Source organism: Miniopterus natalensis, chromosome 11 (genome assembly GCF_054644295.1).
Source record: "Miniopterus natalensis isolate mMinNat1 chromosome 11, mMinNat1.hap1, whole genome shotgun sequence".
In the NCBI taxonomy this organism is placed as follows: Eukaryota; Metazoa; Chordata; class Mammalia; order Chiroptera; family Miniopteridae; genus Miniopterus; species Miniopterus natalensis.
In genome coordinates this window covers 32,606,168-32,626,215 of record NC_142091.1, presented here as the reverse complement: position 1 = coordinate 32,626,215, position 20,048 = coordinate 32,606,168, and the positions used below count along the sequence as shown (strand labels likewise).

Here is a 20,048-nt window from a genome sequence, read left to right as displayed (position 1 = left end):
CTGCTTATTATTATTAAATATGTATAGTAAGTCACCATGGGTCCTAAGAAGTTTAGTGATTGCAAAGTGAAAACGAAATTTGTGAGAACAATAGAACTTAAAAAATAAATTATTGCAAAGTATGACAGAGGTGTTCCTGTGATCTGGCCACCAACTATGGCATGGTGAAACTGATGATTAGCACAATTTTAAAACATAGAGGCCATCAAGAGTGCTGATGTTGCTAAGGGTGTCAAAGTGCTCACAAAACAGTGACCATGGGCAACTGTGAAAGGTTAAAACGGAATCATTTGGGGGTCTGGAAAAGATTAATTCAATTTACATTATTTCTAATGGGAAAAAATGATTAAATTCGGTTTTTTAACACAGTGCTTCTTGAACAGCATTCTGAATCAATTAAGTTTGAGAACCTAGGTTCTACTGCACCGTGTTTGCTTTTTTACCATTGTACTTTCCAGATTCTAGAACAATGCCATATGCCTTGTAGCTCTGTAAGTAAGAGTAGGACAAATCCCTGGCAATGGGCAAGGAGACACGTGATTGATGGTGCTGGTCCTCTATCAGTCAGGGGCAGTCTTTAGTTCATCCTAGCTTGATGCCTGTGTTGGTGGCCAGAGCTGTTTCATGCCTGGGGCACATTAAAAAAAAAAAAAAATGTAGGAAAAGTTGCATTCTCAATTACCATTTTGGAGAGTTACAATGCATATTTACAGATTCTAAAAACTCAACTATTTAACTGTGTTTAACCTATTATTTTACAAACTTTCTTAACTGTGGATCTTTCTACTAGGTTAAGTCATTGGCATTTTGTTGGATACCTGTGTTCCCAGAAACACTGTGTGATAGAGTTGCCTGAACTTCTCCCCTTTCATTCCAGTGTCTCTGATGCCATGTTTTTATGATCTTGTCCCTCCCTAACCACTTGAGAGTTGTGGACTTGTGAGGTGGTGTAGCCATCGGGGCCTGACACCATTTTGGGAAGTCATCATGTGCCCTGTGCAAGTAAAGAAGAGGAAATTGGTCTGCAGAGAGACTGAAGCAACAATGGGAAGAGAAATGCTGGGCAGGGCTCCCATACTCAAACCGGATCGGGCAGGACAACAGGAGTGAGGTGAACTGAAGGGAAATGCCCTGTCTGAAGAGACTGAAATTCAGAATTCTTTCAACCTAGTAGTTTTCAAAGTGTGTTCCCCCAGCATCACCTGGGAAATTGCTGGAAATGCAACTTCCCAAGACCCACCCTAAGGCTTACTTATTACAAACTCTGGGGTGGGACTCAGCAATCAATGTTTTAATGAGCAGTCAGGTAATTCTGATGCACATGCACACTTCAGACTGCTAGCCAAACTAAACATCTGAGGAACACATCTCCCCAACAGGCTGAAAACTGGTGACCTCTGTTCAAAGTGAGAGAAAGAGAAACAGCAGTCTTGACTTTTAATGACTTTCAAGAACCCAGTTCCATTCCCTCATGATTCCTAGTTAACCAAGTCCTGGAGCTATTCCTGCAGTTTCAATAAATTCCTTCTTTTGCTTAAACTGGTTTGGTGAGGTTTCGTTCCTTGAATCCAAAGATTAAGCTACACCAGTAAAATGAAAACAACAAGAAGCAAACCTGGATTCAAGGCTCAGTTCTGTCAAAAATGAGCTGTGAGGCCTTACACAAGTTCTTTCTCTTTATGCCACAATGTCATCCACCTACAAATTATGGGATTGGACTGGGTATCTGAGGTGCCTTCACTAATATTCTAGACTAGACATTGGTTCCTCTGGATAATGTCTTGACTATACAAAACTCTTAAGAAAGATCCCTAATTTTCCTTAGTTTTACCCATGGATTCTAGGTAAAGTAACAAAAATGAACTAAAAACCACCCCAACTCTCTGTCTCTCTTTCCTGGTCTTTCAAAAGCATCATCTATTAATTACAGGGATGCTTTAAATGAGGTTTATTGGATGTTTTAATTCTTTTTCAATTTAAAAATAAATTTCAGCATATTATAATTAGGCTAACTTTAATTAAGGTTGCCATCTGTCATGAAATGTACATAGAAAAAAACATGTACATAAAACCAAATTATACTTGCAGAAAAATAGCCATTTTTTGGCAATTATTTCTTTACAAAAATGCAATTCATCCAAAGAATTAATATGAAACGAAGTGGCAAAGTATTTTGAAGATTTTAAACAAGTAAAAAGATTTCAAGGAGAGATTCCAAGATGGCAGCATATTAAGTGGAAGCTACACTGACACTCTCCCGGGACCAAACTGGAATTACAACTAAAATGTAGAAAAAACATCCTGAATAATTAACTGATGACTAGCTGGATAGCACCGTCATAACCAAGGACCTAAAGTGGAGACTGCATAGAGACTGAGGACATCTTTCTCAGGCAGACCTTTACTGCCCAGAAAACTTTTTCCTGGGGCCAAGCAATTGCCCCACCCTGTTGGAAAACCTCTTGCCCCACTCTGTGGAGTTTACATCTTGCTGTGGGTCTATAGCCTGAGGATCATTAAAAGACTGAGAATAACAAACAGTCTGCAGGCAAAGGTGGATCTCTGGATGTTTTGTGTCTTTGCCTGATCTGCTTCTGGACCCAGGCCTAGGAAAAGCAGACCTTAGTGTACAGCTGGGTCCTTTCCAAACGCACCTAGCCTCAGCAGAGGAAGCTACAATCTGTGGATTGCTGAAGGCTCTAAACAGGGTACTGAAGGCCAGCCACAAACAGCATCTGGCATTGGCCTGCACTAGAGACCCTTCAAAAAGACTGAGAGTCATAGCAGATTTACCTAATATATTGAAACAAACCAAAACAGGCAGCCAAAATGGAGAGAGAAAAAAACAAGCCCCAAATGAAAGAACAGAAGAATTCTCCAGAAGAAATCAATGAAATGGAGATAGGCAATCTGTCAGATATAGAATTCAGAATACTGATTATAAGGATGCTCAACAGCATGAGAAAAGATATGGAAACTATGAAGGAAATTGAGAATGACATAGCAGAATAAAGAATACATTGGAAGGAATAAACAGCAGATTAGAGGAACCCGAGGATCTGATCAGTGAATTATAAGACAGAGTAGAAAAAAATCACTCAATCAGAGAACCAAAAAAAAAAAAAAAAAAATTTAAAAACAGGAGGACAGCTTAAGGGAGCTATGGGACAACATGAAACATAACGATATTCACATCACAGGAATACCAGAAGGTGAAGAAAGTGAGCAAGGGATAGAGAACATGTTGAACCCAAAGAGGCCCATGCTCAGACACATCATAAATGCCAAAAATTCAAGACAAAGAGAGAATCTTGAAGGCAGCAAGAGAAAAGCAAGCTGCTACCTACAAAGGAGCTCCCATAAGGCTGTCAGCTGATTTCTCATCAGAAACTCCACAGGCCAGAAGGGAATGGCATGAAGTATTCAAGGAAATGAAAAGCAAGGATCTGAAACAGAGACTACTCTTTCCAGCAAGGCTATCATTCAAAATAGGTGGTGAAATAAAGAGCTTCCTAGACAAAAAAAAAAGGCTAAAGAAGTTTGTCACCACCAAACCAGCACTGCAAGAAATGTTAAAGGGACTGCTGTAATAAGTAGAATGCTTGGTGGGGCTCCCCTGTGAGGCCATCCCGACCAGGGCTTTTGTTGGCTGGGAGTTTATTACTGCTTCAGTTTCATCAGTTGTTGTTGGCCTATTCAGGTTTTCTAATTCTTCCTGATTCAGTTTTACATTGTCTCACTCATATGTGGAATCTAATGAACAAAATAAACTGATAAACAAAACAGATCCAGAGACACAGATGCATGGAACACACTGATGAATCTCAGAGGGAAGGCAGGGGTGGGTGGGTGGGAAGAGATTAACCAAAGAACTTATATGCATACATGCATAACCCATGAACACAGACAATAGTGTGGGGAAGGCCGGGAGCGGGTATGGGGTAGAAGGGGTCAAGGGGGAAAAAGTGGGACATCTATAATACTTTCAACAATAAAGACAAATTTTTCAAAAAAAGTTTTCAAGGAAAATATCTTAAAATCAATAGTATCCTAATAGTAAGAATACCCTCTCTGTTTTTAAAGGCTTCTTACTATCCTCTATAAGCCTATAAACCCTGTATTATATAACTTCTTAGTTGACAAAGAATAAAAACTAGAAACTAGTATTGTTTTGACTCTTAAATTCCCACACCAGCAGACTTTTCTCTGATGTTGAAATGAAAATAGTGACCAAATGCTTTGATGGACAACTCATTACAATGAGAACTGAAGGCTTCTGAAACCAGACAAAGATTTTTCTGTATCTCCCAGATGCCAGGGAAAATTAGGGAAATATTTCAGTCTCTCACCCAAGAATTAACTTTACATATGCGCTTTTAAAAAAAGTACTTTAGAAATTATTGAGATCAAGGTACAGTTTGTTAAAAGCCGAAAATGTTCTCAAAGCAAGGAAGAAAAAGAATTTTTTGAGAGAAAATAAAAAGAAACAAGGGGAAAGAAATCTTTCAACAGTAGAAACTGTTAGTCTGTCTCTGTGCCCTGAAAGGTTTTGATCCAACCCTATTTGTTACCCTAGAAAAGCTCTTCTGAAGAAAGGTTTCAGTGTAAGAACTGCCTGAAAGAAGCCAACCCTCTGGAAGTACGAACGGCTTGGCCATTTATTAATGTCAAATATGCTGCCCGCATGAATTAGTCAGCTGTCTTTTGGAAGCCATACAGAAAAGTTCTCATGCACCTGCCTCTTAGTGTCCTGACACTTCTGGCTTTGATGACAGCAGCAACCACCACCAGAAAATACAAGTTTTTTTTTAAAAAAATGCTGAACGTAACTACATTCTACCTTCTGAATAGTTGATTCATCAATTTTTAAAGGCTGCTTACTGAAGTATCATTAGTGGCCACCACATATAAAAGCCTGATCTGATGTAAAAGGAAGCAAAACAGTCATTTTTCCTAAACTGGCAAATGGAACCAAATTACCACAAAACTGACCTTAGAAACAAAGAGAAATGGAGCAGAAAAAGGCCAGATTTCTTACTGGCAGTACCACAGTGGCAAATATCCCAGAACTAAGGAAAGCTGCCAACTAGAAGAGAGAAAATTAAAATTCTTTCCAAAAGCAGCCAAGCTCGGTGCACATAGTATTCCCCACAGCTGGAATGAGCTTCAGGAGGAACACACAGGTATAACATCCAGCCTTATTCTTTATTTACAGCACAGTTCAAAGTCTTTAAATCAAGTACAAAAGAAATGGCTCCTATACCCTGGCTTGGCATCGGACACCCTATCAGCTGCAATTACCTCATTTTTATCTATCTTCTGCTTTTCTTTTTGGGAGGCAGGAGTGGGGAATGACAAATGAGCCAAAGAGACTTGTCTCAAAAGCAAGAGAAATCCCTACTTGCAGAGGAACAAAGAAACTGACTCTCCCTCTTGTGAAAGGCAGTCAGGAACTCTGCCCCAGTTATGAGGGCCACTGATGGTGAGGGACAGCTGTCACAAAGAGTCTTCCTGGAAGTGGTGCAAAGATGGCAAGAACCTGGGGTATGGGGTGGCTGCTGTCGCCACCATCACCCTCTCTTCCTTCTCAACCTCTTTCTTACCAAATCTAATGATAAACAAAGGAAAGTAATTATGTGTGGAAAACTAAAGTGGATGGGAATGTGGGTGGAATGAACATAAAAGAAGAAACTGAAAACGATCAAAAGTTGCTCATTACTTCTTTCTCAGACTGCCATAGAAATCTCTGATCCACTGCTTCATGTATTTAACTTCCAAAGAGCGGGCTAATAGCACAGTCATGGGATCAAAGGCATTGTTGGCTCGGAGATCTAGATGATGGGCTCCCTCTGGGATAGTGATGGCAACCAAGGTGTCTGAGATGTTCTTGGTTATTCCACCTCCTGACCAGGGATCTAGGTCACCATTGCTAAGTGAGGGAAAGAAGAAAAAATAAGATTATTAGTTTTTCATGTCTATATCCAGATAAGATAGGAGAAACCTATTTTATGTATAACATCTAAAATTATAAACTTATAAATTGGGGTATTTGATCTGAGGACCAAATCTGTCCTATGAAAATGTGATCCATTCTGGAGTTTTATAATACTTCTGCAATCAAGTACAAGAAATAGGACCCAAGAGTGAAGGTAGTGCCCCATGAATCAATCCAGACTATACAGGAAATCAGAATCTAGAAGCCTAAACTCCAACCCCAGCTTCATCACTCAAAAGCCATATGACCTTCCTCCTCTATAAAAGAGATAACAAGGCCAACTTCATACGGTTGTTACATGGGTTAAACCAGATGGTACATGTGGATGTATTTAATAAGCACAAGTGTCGGCACAGGCACATAGCAGCCCCTTAATGAGAGTTTCCTTCTTTCCTAGGACCCAACTATCAAAATGATAAAGAAAAACTCTCATATTTGAAATGCTAATTATCTCTTAGCTCTTTAAAAAAATAAAACTCTTATTTTTCATACAATACTTCCCTTATAGTACAGTACTTTGGGAAATAGGGTGATAGAACTGAAAAATTTCCTCCAAATCTGAACCAGAAAATTTGGTCATTACTCAAAGATCCCCATTTTACTTTAGCTTTAAAGTTAAGAAAATGGTATTAGGTTATTAATACTGGCTGGTTCACACAACATATTTCAGAATGATGTAAATAGGATCAGTCATTGAAACAGGCTATGCTATTTAGTTTAGCTGAGTAAAAATCCAATAAGATCACAGACAGCATCCCTAATACTATTTCACAGCTTTGTTGCAATATATTTCACCACAGAACTCACCTATTTAAAATGTACAATTCAATGGTTTTTAGTATAATCAGAGTTTTATAACCATTACCACAATTTTAGAACATTTTCATCATCCCAAAAAGAAACCCATACTCACTAGCAGCCAATAATCCCCATTCCCCTCCCTCAAACTCCCTCATTTTCAACCACAGGCAATCACTAATCTACTTTTTGTATGTATAGATTTGCCTAATCTAGATATTTCATATAAATGGAATTATAACTTAGGTGGTCTTTTGTAATTGGCTTCTTTCACTGTGGTATAATGTTTTCAGGTTTCATACATGTTGTAGTATATATCAGTACATTATTCCTTTTTATTGCCAAATAACATCCCATTGTATGAATATGTCACACTTTATCCATACATCAGATGTACAATTTGTGTTGTTTCCACTTTTTTTCTATTACCCATATTGCTCCTATGAATATTCATGTACAAGTTTTTGCATGGATACATGTTTTCATTTCTCTTGGGTATAGACCTAAAAATGGACTTTCTGGTACATGTGGTGACTGAACCTTGTGAAGAACTGCCAAACTGTTTTCCAAAGTGGCTGCACCATTTTACATTTCCCATTAGCAACATATGAGGGTGCCAATTTCTCTATGTCCTTGCCAACACTTATCTTTTTGTTTTTATTTTTTTATTTAAGTATAGTTGGTATAAAATATTATATATTAGTTATATTAGTTTCAGGTATACAATATAGAGATTCAATACTTTTATACCTTTCAATGTGATCACCCACTAATTCTAGTGATCATCTAGTGATCATCATACTTACTCTGTTACACTTATTCCTAAGTATTTCATTCTTGACATTGTTGTAAATCAAATTGTTCCCTGATATTATTAACTCCACACATGTATAGACTGGTTTAGAGTTTACAAAGCCTTTCACATTTGACCCTTATAACAATCCTGAGAGGTAGGTTTAATGATAATTCTTTTATAGGTGAGAAAACTAACACCCAAATCATTCAGCTAGCAATGGCAAATCTGATATACAAGCTCAGGTCTTATAGCCCTAGTCCAGTGCTCGATTTTTATACTACATTACATTTCATGGACACATGACTGCTGTTGGAAATCAACAGCACATACCCTCTTGACTTGTGTGGTGCACAGTAAAAAGAGCATGAGTTTTGGGATCAGACACACCTGGGTCCCATTCCCACCATCCTCCCATCTTCCTAATCTTGGGGAAACTTAGATTTCTCAAGACAAAATAGGGACGAAAATACCTGGATTTAAGTACCTGGCCCTTGGCATTGTACTTTTCCCTTACATGGCACCTCTTAGAAATCTTTATCTACATATCATTTGAAATAACAGAACATTTTAATGTATATTCCTTCATCTCTGTGAATTGCAACACTGTCCTAGTTGCACAGGCCAAAAAGTTTTGTGTTGCTCTTTAATCTTCTATTTCTTTTTCACCCAATCTGTCAACAAATTTTGTCAGCTATATATTCAAATATATCCAGAATTTGAACACCTCTCACCAAATTCACTACTACTCCGATCTAAGTCACCATTATCTCTGGCCTGAATAGCCTTTTACTGACCTTCCTCAGCTACTCTTATCTCCCTGCTAACAGTAGAGCAGCAATTTGATCCTATTAAAGCCTGAATTAGATTATGTCGCTCCTTTGCTCAAAACATTCCAAGTTTTCCCATCTCATTCAAAGTAAAAACCAAAGTCCCTACTAAGACCCACAAGCCTCTATAAGATCTGGGCCCTCTGCTGACTATGATTTCAACTCCTGCTACTATCCCTCATTAACTACTCCAGCCACACTGACCTCTTTACTATACCTGGAGGAGAACATGCTGGGCACATTTACCTCTCAAGGTCTTTGCCCTTGCTAACTCCTCTTTGTAGAGTGCTCTTACTCTACACCAAACTCATAGCTATCTAGGTCCAGGGATCCAGATCATTCTCTGAAAGTCACTCCTTGGTGAAGTCTTCCTTGGTCACTCTTATCTAAAATTTCAAACCTGCCTCCCCTACACCCCCCAACATTTCATAGCTTTTTTCCCTGGTTTATTTTTTCTCCTTAGCACTTATCTCCTAACTTACTTACAGGTGCTATCTTGTTTATTATCTGTCTCTCAAACTAGAACTCCCCAAGGGCAGCGATTTTTGTTTGCTTTGTTTATTATAGTAGCTTCAGTGCCTGGCACGTGGTAGAAGCCATGCAAATATTTACTTGAATGAATGAAAAAAGAATGTTAAGTGTCTAGTTGTCTTTGGCCAGATACCAGATGCCCTACACAAAAGAGATCTATAAATACATGTATGCAAGGTCAGGAACATGTAAATCACTTCAGTGCTTTTTATATGACAAAGCAGAATTAATATAAATGATTAATATAAAGAGACTTTCACCTGTGTGTAGGAGTGGCAAGAAAAATTAACTAAGTCAGCAGATCTAAGGTTTATACCCTTTCTAGCCACATTATTTTGAATAAGTCACCTGGCTTCTCTGACCCTCAATTCCCACATGTATTATCTGCCCCCCTCAAAATTTTTAAAGATAGTGCCCCTCCCTCACGGAGATATTGTGGGGTCCAAGTTAAATAATATATGTGAAAGGTATAAATTACAAAATACCACAGAAATGTGCGGTATTATAATTATTATCATATTCTGTAAGCATGAGAAGTGTTAATACTTCTGAGAGGTAAATGAATCATGAAAAGGGTTGTGAAAGCACTTCTCATAGAAATTGTGACAGAAAACTAATGCAATCAGATTTTTCTAGGCAAATGTATAAATTAAATGAAAAAATATGGAGTTAGGTACATTAAATATATGTGTGTTTGAAATGCAAATTTAAATTCCCACCACAAATTCTCACTACACTTTTCTTAAACTATATATATGTTTTTTAAAAATTCAATTGCAACTTAATAACATCATTCTTGAAGGAAAAAAGTAAATCCCAAAATATACTTTTTTGGTTTTATTAAAAACCAAAAGGAAAAACTCACATGCAAAATAGGATCCTTAGTTTTCAACTGCCAAATATATTTTTAAAGTAAACTACACAAGGGGTTGGATTCTCTTAAGTGAACAAATAGCCTTTATAATTATTCCATTTTAACAGGACCAAACCGATTAGGAAACTCTGCATTATTTGCAAAACAAAAAAGCCATCCTAACAGCCACATAATAAGCAAACTGCATTTGATTTAAAAGGTCATCTGAATCAGCCTAGTGACTTAGCAACAGTGTTTGGAGTTGCTGAGAGACCTAAGATGCACACGGACTTGAATTTCTTGGTCCTAGACATGTGAAAGTTAAACCAGCCACTGAGAAATTTACAAAAAAAATTACTAATAATGGCTTTCATGAGAAAATCTAGATGCCTGGACAAAATTTCGAACAGTAAGCTTCACTTAATTGCTGGCAATAATTAATTTGCCTGAAAAATGATGTTAAATCAATCAGCTTCTCAGGAATTCCCTTTCGGATTTATATTTAAATAACTGAGAATGACGACTGGGGTAAGATAATGTTACCAATTAGGGTTGGGGAAAAAATTAATCCTTCCAACAAAACCACTATAGAAAAAAAAATTGCTGAAATGAAACTATTAATAGCTACTATTTCTTAAGTCCTCATTCATTCAACAAATGTTTATTGGTGCCTACTCTGTGCCAGGCACTGACTGGGCACAGGGGATTCAGTAGTGAACAGACAAAAATCTCTGCTCTCGCATCACAGCGATCCCTTCCATAATAGTTGCTCTATGCCCTGGAATAAACCTGTCAGGCAGTCATTATTTCTAACTTATATAAATTGGCAATCTGCCTGAGGCCACACAGCTAACTTGGTAAAGGAGACCAGCACCCAGGTCTCCCTGACTTCAAAGCCCAAGCTCTTAACTGGCAAATCTCCAATCCAGCAATTACAGACTGAACTTTCCAATCAGAAAAGCAGTCATGCTTGTATTTGTGTGAGACAACCTAAGGAGAGAAGCATGGACATAAAGATATTTTCATGGTTCCTTGGACTTTTTCTCACTCATCACCAGAAATGTATTCTAGCTGGTAGCCACTAAGTACACAGAACAGAGACACCTTGAGACTGCTCCTTGACTCTGGAAATACGCTTTCTTCAGAAAAACAGGGGAGCTCTGAATTTTTAAATAAAATTTTTTACATTAGATTTTTCACCTAGAAACATATGGAAAAAGATTTCTTTTAAAAGTAGACTTGCCACTGCAGAAAGATATACCAGCATCTTTACACAGTCCTGCCTGGAAGCTTTCACATGCCTCTGAAGCCTTCCTGCGCTTTGTATCTCATCCCTCATTCCCATCAGCGCACTTACTGACTGTGCGGGCATTACGTGCCAATCACTGCAGCAGGCACTAAAGGCACAGAGATGATTAAGACAGTCTCTGCCATTAAGAAGTTCACAATCTCATGTGGACAGAAAAGTCTTTTCTTATACTGAACTGTTAGAAAGTCCTTTCTTATACTGAAATAAAGGTTTTTAATGCTGAACTACAATTTCCACCTAATTGTTTCAGTTCTATTCCCCAAACTTTTCTCACAAAAATCTGTCCCCCTCCCAGTGGTGATGATGATGATGATGATGATTATTTTGATAGCCTGAGGAAAATAATATGAGGACAAATGGATAACTAAAATACATATCTGTAATGGTTGAATCCAATAAAAATGGACAATGTATTGGACCAAAACTCATATATTAAAATCTTCATACAAGGATTTAAAGACTCCACTTTATAATTCAACTTGAACTTCAGCTTTATAAGGTCAAAGCAAGAAAGGATGAGCTCAAAGTGTCAACATGCTAGAGAAATACATATAAATACTACATAGAGATCGCAGCCTCCTAAAGAAAAACAAGAAATTGACCAAGTACTTCCTCCTCTGAGGAACAAACCCTAGGCTTGCACTTAAACCTTTTATAGTCCTCTCAGTCCTTTTACCTTTCCCTAATTTCAAATACCTGAATCTCGCAGTTTCCTTAAATGCCCTAAATAGATTTATTTGTTCAACTGTCACTTTTATAAGGCTAAGCTGAAGACTATGGTTGTGAAGAATCCTATTGAGAACAAGGAGCACAATTTAAGGAAATTAAACAAAAAGAATGTTTAAGTTTTCCATTAAAGTGTTTCACCTTTTATTTTGGGTAGGTACCCTGCTGAGTGAGAAAACAGCATCAATCCAGTAAGATAGATTGCAAAGTAGGCGATGTGAATGGCCTAAACCCAGGGAGTGATCCTTCAGTCAAAACAGCACTCCTTAATCCTAAAAGCTACTGAAAATATCCTGAAGGCCAAACCTGACTCTTGTTTATAAGAGCTTGTAAAAGAATGACATTTACAATTTACACAATAGCTCCAGGTTAAGAGATGTGTATGGGTATCTCTCTATTACCTCCATATAGATTTGGGGAAATTTTTTTATTAACTGGTTGCTATTCTTAATAGCTGACAACATGATATACAAGCCAAAACATAGAAATTTTGAAGGCACAATCAGATACACATAGTCTACTCAAATAACTCTGCTCAATACCAAACATGTCACTATAGAAGCAGTGTCACACAGAAGAACAAACAGGATTTTTGTAGTCAAATCGGTTGAAATCTGGCTTTATTAGTAACTAAAACAAAGCTAGATGAACTTTGGCAAGTGACTGAACACAGTGACCCTGACTTTCCTCCTCAGTAAAAACAAACTATAACAACTTCACAGGATTATTGTGAGGGGTCAATTTTAGGTAATTTATTTAAAGTGCCTCATATAGTGCCTGGAACAGAAGACAGTGAGCACTTCAAAAGGGTTTGTTGAATAGACACTAAAAAAATTTTATTACCATTAACAATGGTAACAAAAGTAAGACAAATTGAGAACAAATGATGCTTCATTTTGTGCTGGGGAGTTTTTAAAAATATTTTCATTTTGTTGCTGTGTTGTTTTCAAGCCTTTAGGCAGATAGGTAATGGAATGTAAAGTCGTATTTTTTCTCTGCATCCTCTACCTTTCTTTTTTACAAGAGTTTATTCGAGCCAAACTGATGACATGCCTGGAAGCAAGATTTCAAATGCTCCCAGCATCCTCTATCTTTCAAGTAATAGGAAAACAGGATACCACTGGTTGTATTCTATATTATTTTACTGTCCAACATTTTTCCTGGTTCTATTTTCTCAGCTATTCTACAAATGTCTCCATCAACCAAAGTTTTTCTTTGAACCAGCAAAAACTCACCTGAAAATGATGTTTGTGTGGGAACTGATGTCTTTGCCTCCATACATAGAAGTGACCCAGGAGGCCCTGGGTCTCACATTCCACTGTCTGTAACAATCCTCTGAATACTTCTTCAAGTCCCACGAGTGAGGTTCAAACATGTCATCAATACCATTGGTACAAAAGGGCATCACCATTTCTGTGCAGGCCTGAGAAAGCAAATCAGAAGAATCTAGTGAAAAAATAAGGCACAAAGAAGTTAAATAAATTGTGCAAGGTCATACAGCTAGTAAGCAGCAAAGCCAGGGTTTAAACTCGGGCAGTCACCTCTCATTAGTGCTGGAAAGGCTCAGTCGAGAAAGAAATCACAGAAGTTAGAGCTATATATTCCTTCTTTGTAAACTGTTTTCTTTCGCATCTATTATAACTATGGAAGGAAAGTATTCATATTCTTATAATTCTCATTGTACAAATGAAGAAACAGTCTCATAGAGAATCAAGTTAGACTCCCCTTCTTTTATGTGTCGATAAAATGTTTTCTTTATATGACTTATCAAGATCTATTGTAATATTAGTTACGCTTCTTTTTCAACAAGCTATATTTGATGATATGATCATGTCTTACTTATCTTTGTATCTTGGAGTCTAGCAGGGTGCCTGGATCATGGCAAGTACTCAGAATATATTTGGTGATGATTACATACATGAATGAATGAATGAGAAAATTTATCCATGGTTTCAGAGACCACACTGAGATCCAGATTAGGTAACAAAATCTTGTGAACTCTCTGTTACAGCATAACCACATCAGTGAAAAGTAAGTTCCACTTGGGGAAATTATACGTACCTGATAGCTCCAACCCTGGGATCCCAGACGGCTACTTGTTGTCTCTGAGGTATTCAGGCATCTTGCCTGGCCTGAATAATTATAATATACATTCAGAGCTTTGAAAATATTCTTTACTAACTGTGTATCAGATACATGGGGATTTTTCAAATACTGGCACACCATCTGTCATTTTAGAGAGATAAAAAGGAGAAGAGTCAGAATATAAATATAAATTATAATGTAATAAAACAGAAAAGACATATGACTTTGATTTGATCATAAAACAACCTTACGCATTTAACATGCACTACTTGACAATTTCTATCTTTTAAGTATAATTCCCTTCACAAATGAATAAACCTTTTAAATTACTCCCCAAGCTATAGAAATAAACCAAAGTCATATGCATAGCATGTAAAGTCTTCCCTACCTACCATTCTAGCTTCAACTCCTATAGCCTTTGCTCCAGCCTAGCAAAACCATTTCCAGCCCACCAAGCTCTTTCCTTCCTCTGCCTTTGTGCACCCGGAAATGCCCTTCTCCCTCTCTCCAACTCAACTAGTGCCTGGCAAACAACAATTCATCTTCCACAATCCTCAGCTCAAGTATCACCTCCCCTATGAGGCCATCGTTGTTTATGATCTCAACTCAGGGAAAACCAAATCACTCCCTTCTTCATGCCTCACTATGCCCTGTGCCTATTTCTATCAGAGCCCCTATAATGCTGTATAGCACTCATTTGATTCCAGAATGTCTCCCTCACCACTTACTTAAGCAAGATATCTAGTAAATAAATGTTTGCTGAACAACTGACTACATTTTTATAAAAATATAAGATTTATAAAATCTCTTATGGAAAAACTACACCAAGTTCCAATGTCTGTGGTATGATAAGCAGATCAGGCAGCTTCCCAGCTCCCAAATACTTCCATCACTGGACTATAATCTGTACCTGAAACTCCAGTACTAAAAATCAAAGACAATCCTCAGGGTTGGGAGTGAAGGCAGGGACTGAGACTGACTAGACAGGGGCATGGGAAGCTTTCGAGGGTATGTAAGTATTCCATATCTTCATAGGGGTCTGGACTACACAACAAACAGTACACTTACAATCTGTACATTTTACGGTATGTAAATTTTATCTAAAAAATCACAAACACTGAACTCTAGTTAATGACATTAAAGCTGATTTAGGAAGTATACTGATGTCTTCAACTTATTTTGAAATGCATTTAAAATAAGATAACACTGTCCTGGTTGAAGTGGCTCAGTTAGTTGAGCACTATCCCATGCACCCACAGGTTGCCAGTCCAATTCCCGGTCAGGGCACATGCCTGTGCTGTGGGCTCAATCGCTAGTAGGGGACGTGCAGGAGGCAGCCAATGGATGCTTCTCTCTTACTCTCTCTCCCTTCCTCTCTCTCAATAGAATTATATTCTAAAAAAAATAAGAGTAAGATGGAATGAAGGATACACAGAAGAATGGATAGGAGAATATATATATATATATATGATATATCAAATATAGCAAAATATTATTTCTACAATTTAGTGGTAGGTTTATGGGTGGGTGTTCACTGTCCAATTAAAACTTCAACTTTTCTGTGTTGGAAATTTTTCACAATAAAATGTTGGGGGAAATCACAGGCAATGGAATCATAGCTGAATAACAACAGCTAGTGATTACTACTCCTCAAACAATCCTCCAGATGTGTTATCGTCCCGTTTTACACGAAGAAACTGATTCTTAGTTTAAATCACTTTATTCAAGAGCATCCAGCTAGTAAATGGTAGGCCCTAGATTCCACACCAGGTCTCTCTGGTTATAAAACATATATCTTATCCATTATGCTACAACAGCGTAGGTTGTATCCCCTGGAAAACTGCAAATAGCTACAAGGAAAACAAATTAAGTTTCCATCCTCTACTAACACCTTCACATGAATTCAGTGATCTGATTCTTTTCATTTCATATGGAAAAGATCTACGTAACAGCCAAGTTCTGACCAAAAAAGAGATGAATCCAGAAAAGAAGCAGCCTAGAAAAAAAGAACTCAGTTACCCCACTTTAGAGCAAGATTCTGGGCAGCAGGAGCAAGAAGGCCTGGGCTGGCATATGCTCCCAGTCAGGAAAGGACACTGAGAAAGGAGGGAAGTGGCTGCAAGCAAACACAGCCTCTAGGACCAGCTTCCAGCAACACTTTCCTGGGAAAAAAAGGGAAACTTAAAAAGACAGAAAATGAATCAGAAAAAATTAAATGCCTCTCCCCAAATGTATTCAGCACAATATTTCTATGTAATGTTAAATAATACTTTGGGGGGGGGCGGGGAAGGTTTGTTTCATAGTCAATTTTAGGAAATGTATTAGCAAATGTGAATGGCTGTCTTGACTAGGATTTTTTGGAGCCTGTAACATGCTCAACTGCAATGTGACTTGCCAAAAGGGTGGCAGAGTGTGCGCTATTCCCAATACGTTTTTGGAAATATTGAGTGTGAGAAAAGTCAGAAAGTAAGATGTCCAAATAACTGGATATACCTTAAAAAAGGAACTCTAAGGCCAGACAATAGGGTTTAGGGTGTACATAAAGAAACAGAATTGTGCTAAACTGAGAGCCTCACAAATCTACCAAACCTAAAGCAATGAGGAAATGCAAGTTGAAGAAAAAAGGCAAAATAATGTTTTACTATTCTGGCAACTCTCAATTATTCATAGCAAGTCAAAAAATACCTAATTATATAGCACTTTTCTCAGAAAATGTTCCTAAGAAATATGCCAATCAGAAATAACCAAGAAAATATGGAAATCAAGAACCAATCACAGAATTTATTAAATGACCTATTCCCAACCATTGATCAGCATTCTTTCCTGTATGTGGACACCAGCAGTGTATTCAGCTCTTTCAAAATGCAACACAAAACTACAGAGTAGACACATGGAAGGCAGAGAAGAGCATTATGGTCAAGCACAGCATGGTAGATGAGGCAGGGTGACAATGCAAGCTGGGCAGAGGAAACACGGGGTGCTGATGTGCAGCAGCAAGTGGCCTCAAACTCTGGAAAAGAACAGTAGCAAGTGAGTGTGACTCACATGTTGGCATCAGATCCCCTCTCAGCACTAGAACACTGAGCCTCTGTCAGGCGAAGAAAGAGAGTCCTGATGAATAGCCATCTCTGCAAATAGCAGTTACTGTTGCTCCTTAAAAGACACAAGCATGGCTGGGGACTGGCACCAGTTGACAATACTTGGGGTTTCAGCAGCGCCAGTTACACAAAGAGAAAGAAGATCATGGTCAGAAACTTGGCCTCTGATGATAGAAATTCCAGGTCCAGATTAAGGGCAATCCTTTGGCCAGTTGTCCTCTGTGAGGTCAGAGCACCCTTGGAGTATCTTGTCCAGTTCTGAGCACTACACTTTAAGAAGGACACTGACCAACATGAGAAAATCCAGAAGGGAGCAATCAGGATGGGGAGTTGAGGAATAGTTGAAGAAATCCTACAATTGGTCATTTATATAATTCTCAATCTTTCATTATTACAAATAAGGCCATAATAAATAAACTTGGAGCTATATGTTTATATATATCCTTAATTGTTTTGTTTTTGTTAACCCTCACCCAAGGATATTTTTTCAATTGACTTTTAGAAAGAGTAAAAGGGAGGGAGGGGGAGAGAGAAACATCGATGTAAAAGAGGCACATCGACTGGTTGCGACCTGCATGCATCCTGATCAGGCTGGGGATCGAACCTGTGACCCTTCCATGCACCGGACAACACTCTAACCACTGAGCCACATTGGCCAGGCTCCTTTAATTGTTTTCTTGAGATAAATTCTTAGAAGTAATGATTCAAAGAAAGAAACATTTTTAAGGCCTTTGCAACATCCTATCAAATTGCCTTATAGAAAGTTCCCATTTATAATTCTACTAAATGCTAGGAGAAGGCTAGAAAAATATCACTTAAATTTTTTTGCAAAATATTTACAAATTTACTAATGGAATTTTGTTTTTTTAGGTGGTTCAAAAGTTCCTTTCTAACTCAAAGAGACTATAAGTGTAAGCATTATCCTCTAGCATAAAAAACAAAAATCTCTACATATCTCTATGCATTTCCTTAACAATTTTGGTAGCAAAGAGTAAATAAAGCTTTCTAAAAAATACAGAAGTCATACCAGCAAAACCTCAGCACTAGTCCTATACTTATTTAGACTAGTAATTCATATACTTGTATTAAAGATCTGTAGGATGCACAAAACACTTATGTAAATGTTAAGATGAACCCTATGAAATTGCCATGTTTATAAGTCAAACAGAGTCAAATATTGGCATATTTGGTTCAACCTCATGTAATACTTCAGCTTAAGACTGGTAATTTGCAGATATTATCCACTTGATGAAGGCAATCACTTAGTCTGTGGATTGTTTAGTTGGGGCTGTGATATAATCAGACAACAAGGAAAGAGTTCCTCTGCCAACCACTTCTATCTAAAATACCCAATACTGCCCAGCCGGCGTGGCTCAGTGGTTAAACATCAATCTATGATCCAGGAGATCACAGTTTGATTCCCGGTCAGAGCACATGCCCGGGTTGTGCGCTCAATCCCCAGAAGGGGGCGCACAGGAAACAGCCGATCAGTGACTCTCTCATCATTGATGTTTCTATCTCTCTCTCCCTTCCTCTCTCTGAAACCAATAAAAATATTTTTTAAATAAATAAATATAAATAAAATACTCAACACCAAGGTAGCCCCTGTACTCCATTTTCCGTTTATTTTGTGGACACTAATAAATGGCGTCTTTTAAACAATTTCTACATGAGGTACTGCATGAGGCCATACAATCACTGATATGGGGGCAGCTGGGGCTGAGGCTGCTAGGACATCTAATGAATGTTCCTGGAGATAAGGTACTTTCCCTACAATGACCCAGGGAGAAACATATAATGACAGTCCCCATTTCACAGAGGAAGAAACAAGCTCAGAACTTAAAAACTTTGGCCACAAAGTCCTGGTATAACAATCTGTCTCCCTGATATTATGTGGTAACAATAATAGTTATTGTTATTCTGTAACTAGCATTGACTTAGTGCTTACTGTACACCTGGTCCTATTAAATCCTCATAATGACCCTAAAAAGCATTACAATTACTATTATCCCCATTTTGCAGATGAGGAAACTGAAACACACAGTGGTTAAGAGAACTGCCAAAAGCCACAGTCAGGAAGTGGCAGAGCTGGGATTCAAATACAAACTCACTCTGAAGCTTCCATCTGTAACTACTACACTACACATACTCAACTTTGAAGTTATAGTGTATGAGACAAATAACACAAACAATGCCTAAATATACCTCTAATCTCATGCTTATTTATTTTTATTTGTCAATTACAGTTGACATTCAATATTAGTTTCAGGTATACAGCATAGTGGTTAGATATTTATAAAATTTAGTAAATGATTCCCCCCAATAAGTCTAGTACTCACCTGGCACCATATAGAGTTATTAACGATATTATTGACTATATTCCCTATGCTGTACTTTACATCCCCATGACTATTTTCATGCTCAATTTTTATACAAATTTCTTTTATTCTTAGATTGTCTTAATATTTTACTAAGTTTATTTGTTTTAGGTAAAAACTTAGAAGGAATTCTGTGGCATTATAAAACTTTTAAAATAAAAGTTTAGAAGCTAAAGTAAGAAGAAAACGGAAATGGACAGACTTAATGCACTTTCTATTTCCTAGAACAAAGATAAACTTTCAGGAAAAACTTTAAAAGAGCATTAGAAGTCCATTTTAGTAACTGTGGTTTTTAAGAGTGCAGAAATTGTGGAGACAATAGAACATTCTAACCTTAGTACCAAACTAATCAGCTCTGCACCGAAATATTTAGGTTCTGCTCTTTGAGCCCATGAACACCAGAGAAAGTAAAGATAACGATTTGCTTAAAAGCTTTAACTGTGCCCCACCTCTGAGGATAAGCATTTGAATTCGAGGAAGAAAAGGGGGCAAAGAAAATTTTTTAAAAGAGGAAGGAAAGAAGATAGTTTTTTTAAAAAAAGACCAATCTCCTCTCAGAGAGTATGGTCGATCCACATTAGAGAACGGATTAAGCAGATACATTCAGCTTTTCTAACAGATTTTCATTCTCTAAGGCTTCAATACCCCTCTC

General features: G+C 37.7%; 1 protein-coding gene and 1 non-coding gene across 2 annotated transcripts in view; one reads left to right on the top strand and one right to left on the bottom strand.

The window, feature by feature from the left end:
* Positions 1-509: 509 nt before the first annotated feature.
* LOC148091964 (small nucleolar RNA SNORA48) lies at positions 510-641 on the top strand. Its single transcript, XR_015715346.1, has one exon. It is a non-coding gene; the product is annotated as a small nucleolar RNA SNORA48 (small nucleolar RNA).
* A 629-nt stretch (positions 642-1,270) lies between these two features.
* The window catches only part of PRCP (prolylcarboxypeptidase), a 56,558-nt gene continuing 37,780 nt past the window's right edge, over positions 1,271-20,048 (bottom strand). Inside the window, exons 7-9 of the mRNA XM_016206862.2 lie at positions 13,897-14,061; positions 13,071-13,258; positions 1,271-5,929 (exon numbers count right to left, since the gene is read on the bottom strand). Of these exons, the coding sequence (XP_016062348.1) occupies positions 5,716-5,929; positions 13,071-13,258; positions 13,897-14,061 (567 nt within the window). The 3' untranslated portion in view covers positions 1,271-5,715. The remainder of the gene's footprint in view (positions 5,930-13,070; positions 13,259-13,896; positions 14,062-20,048) is intronic.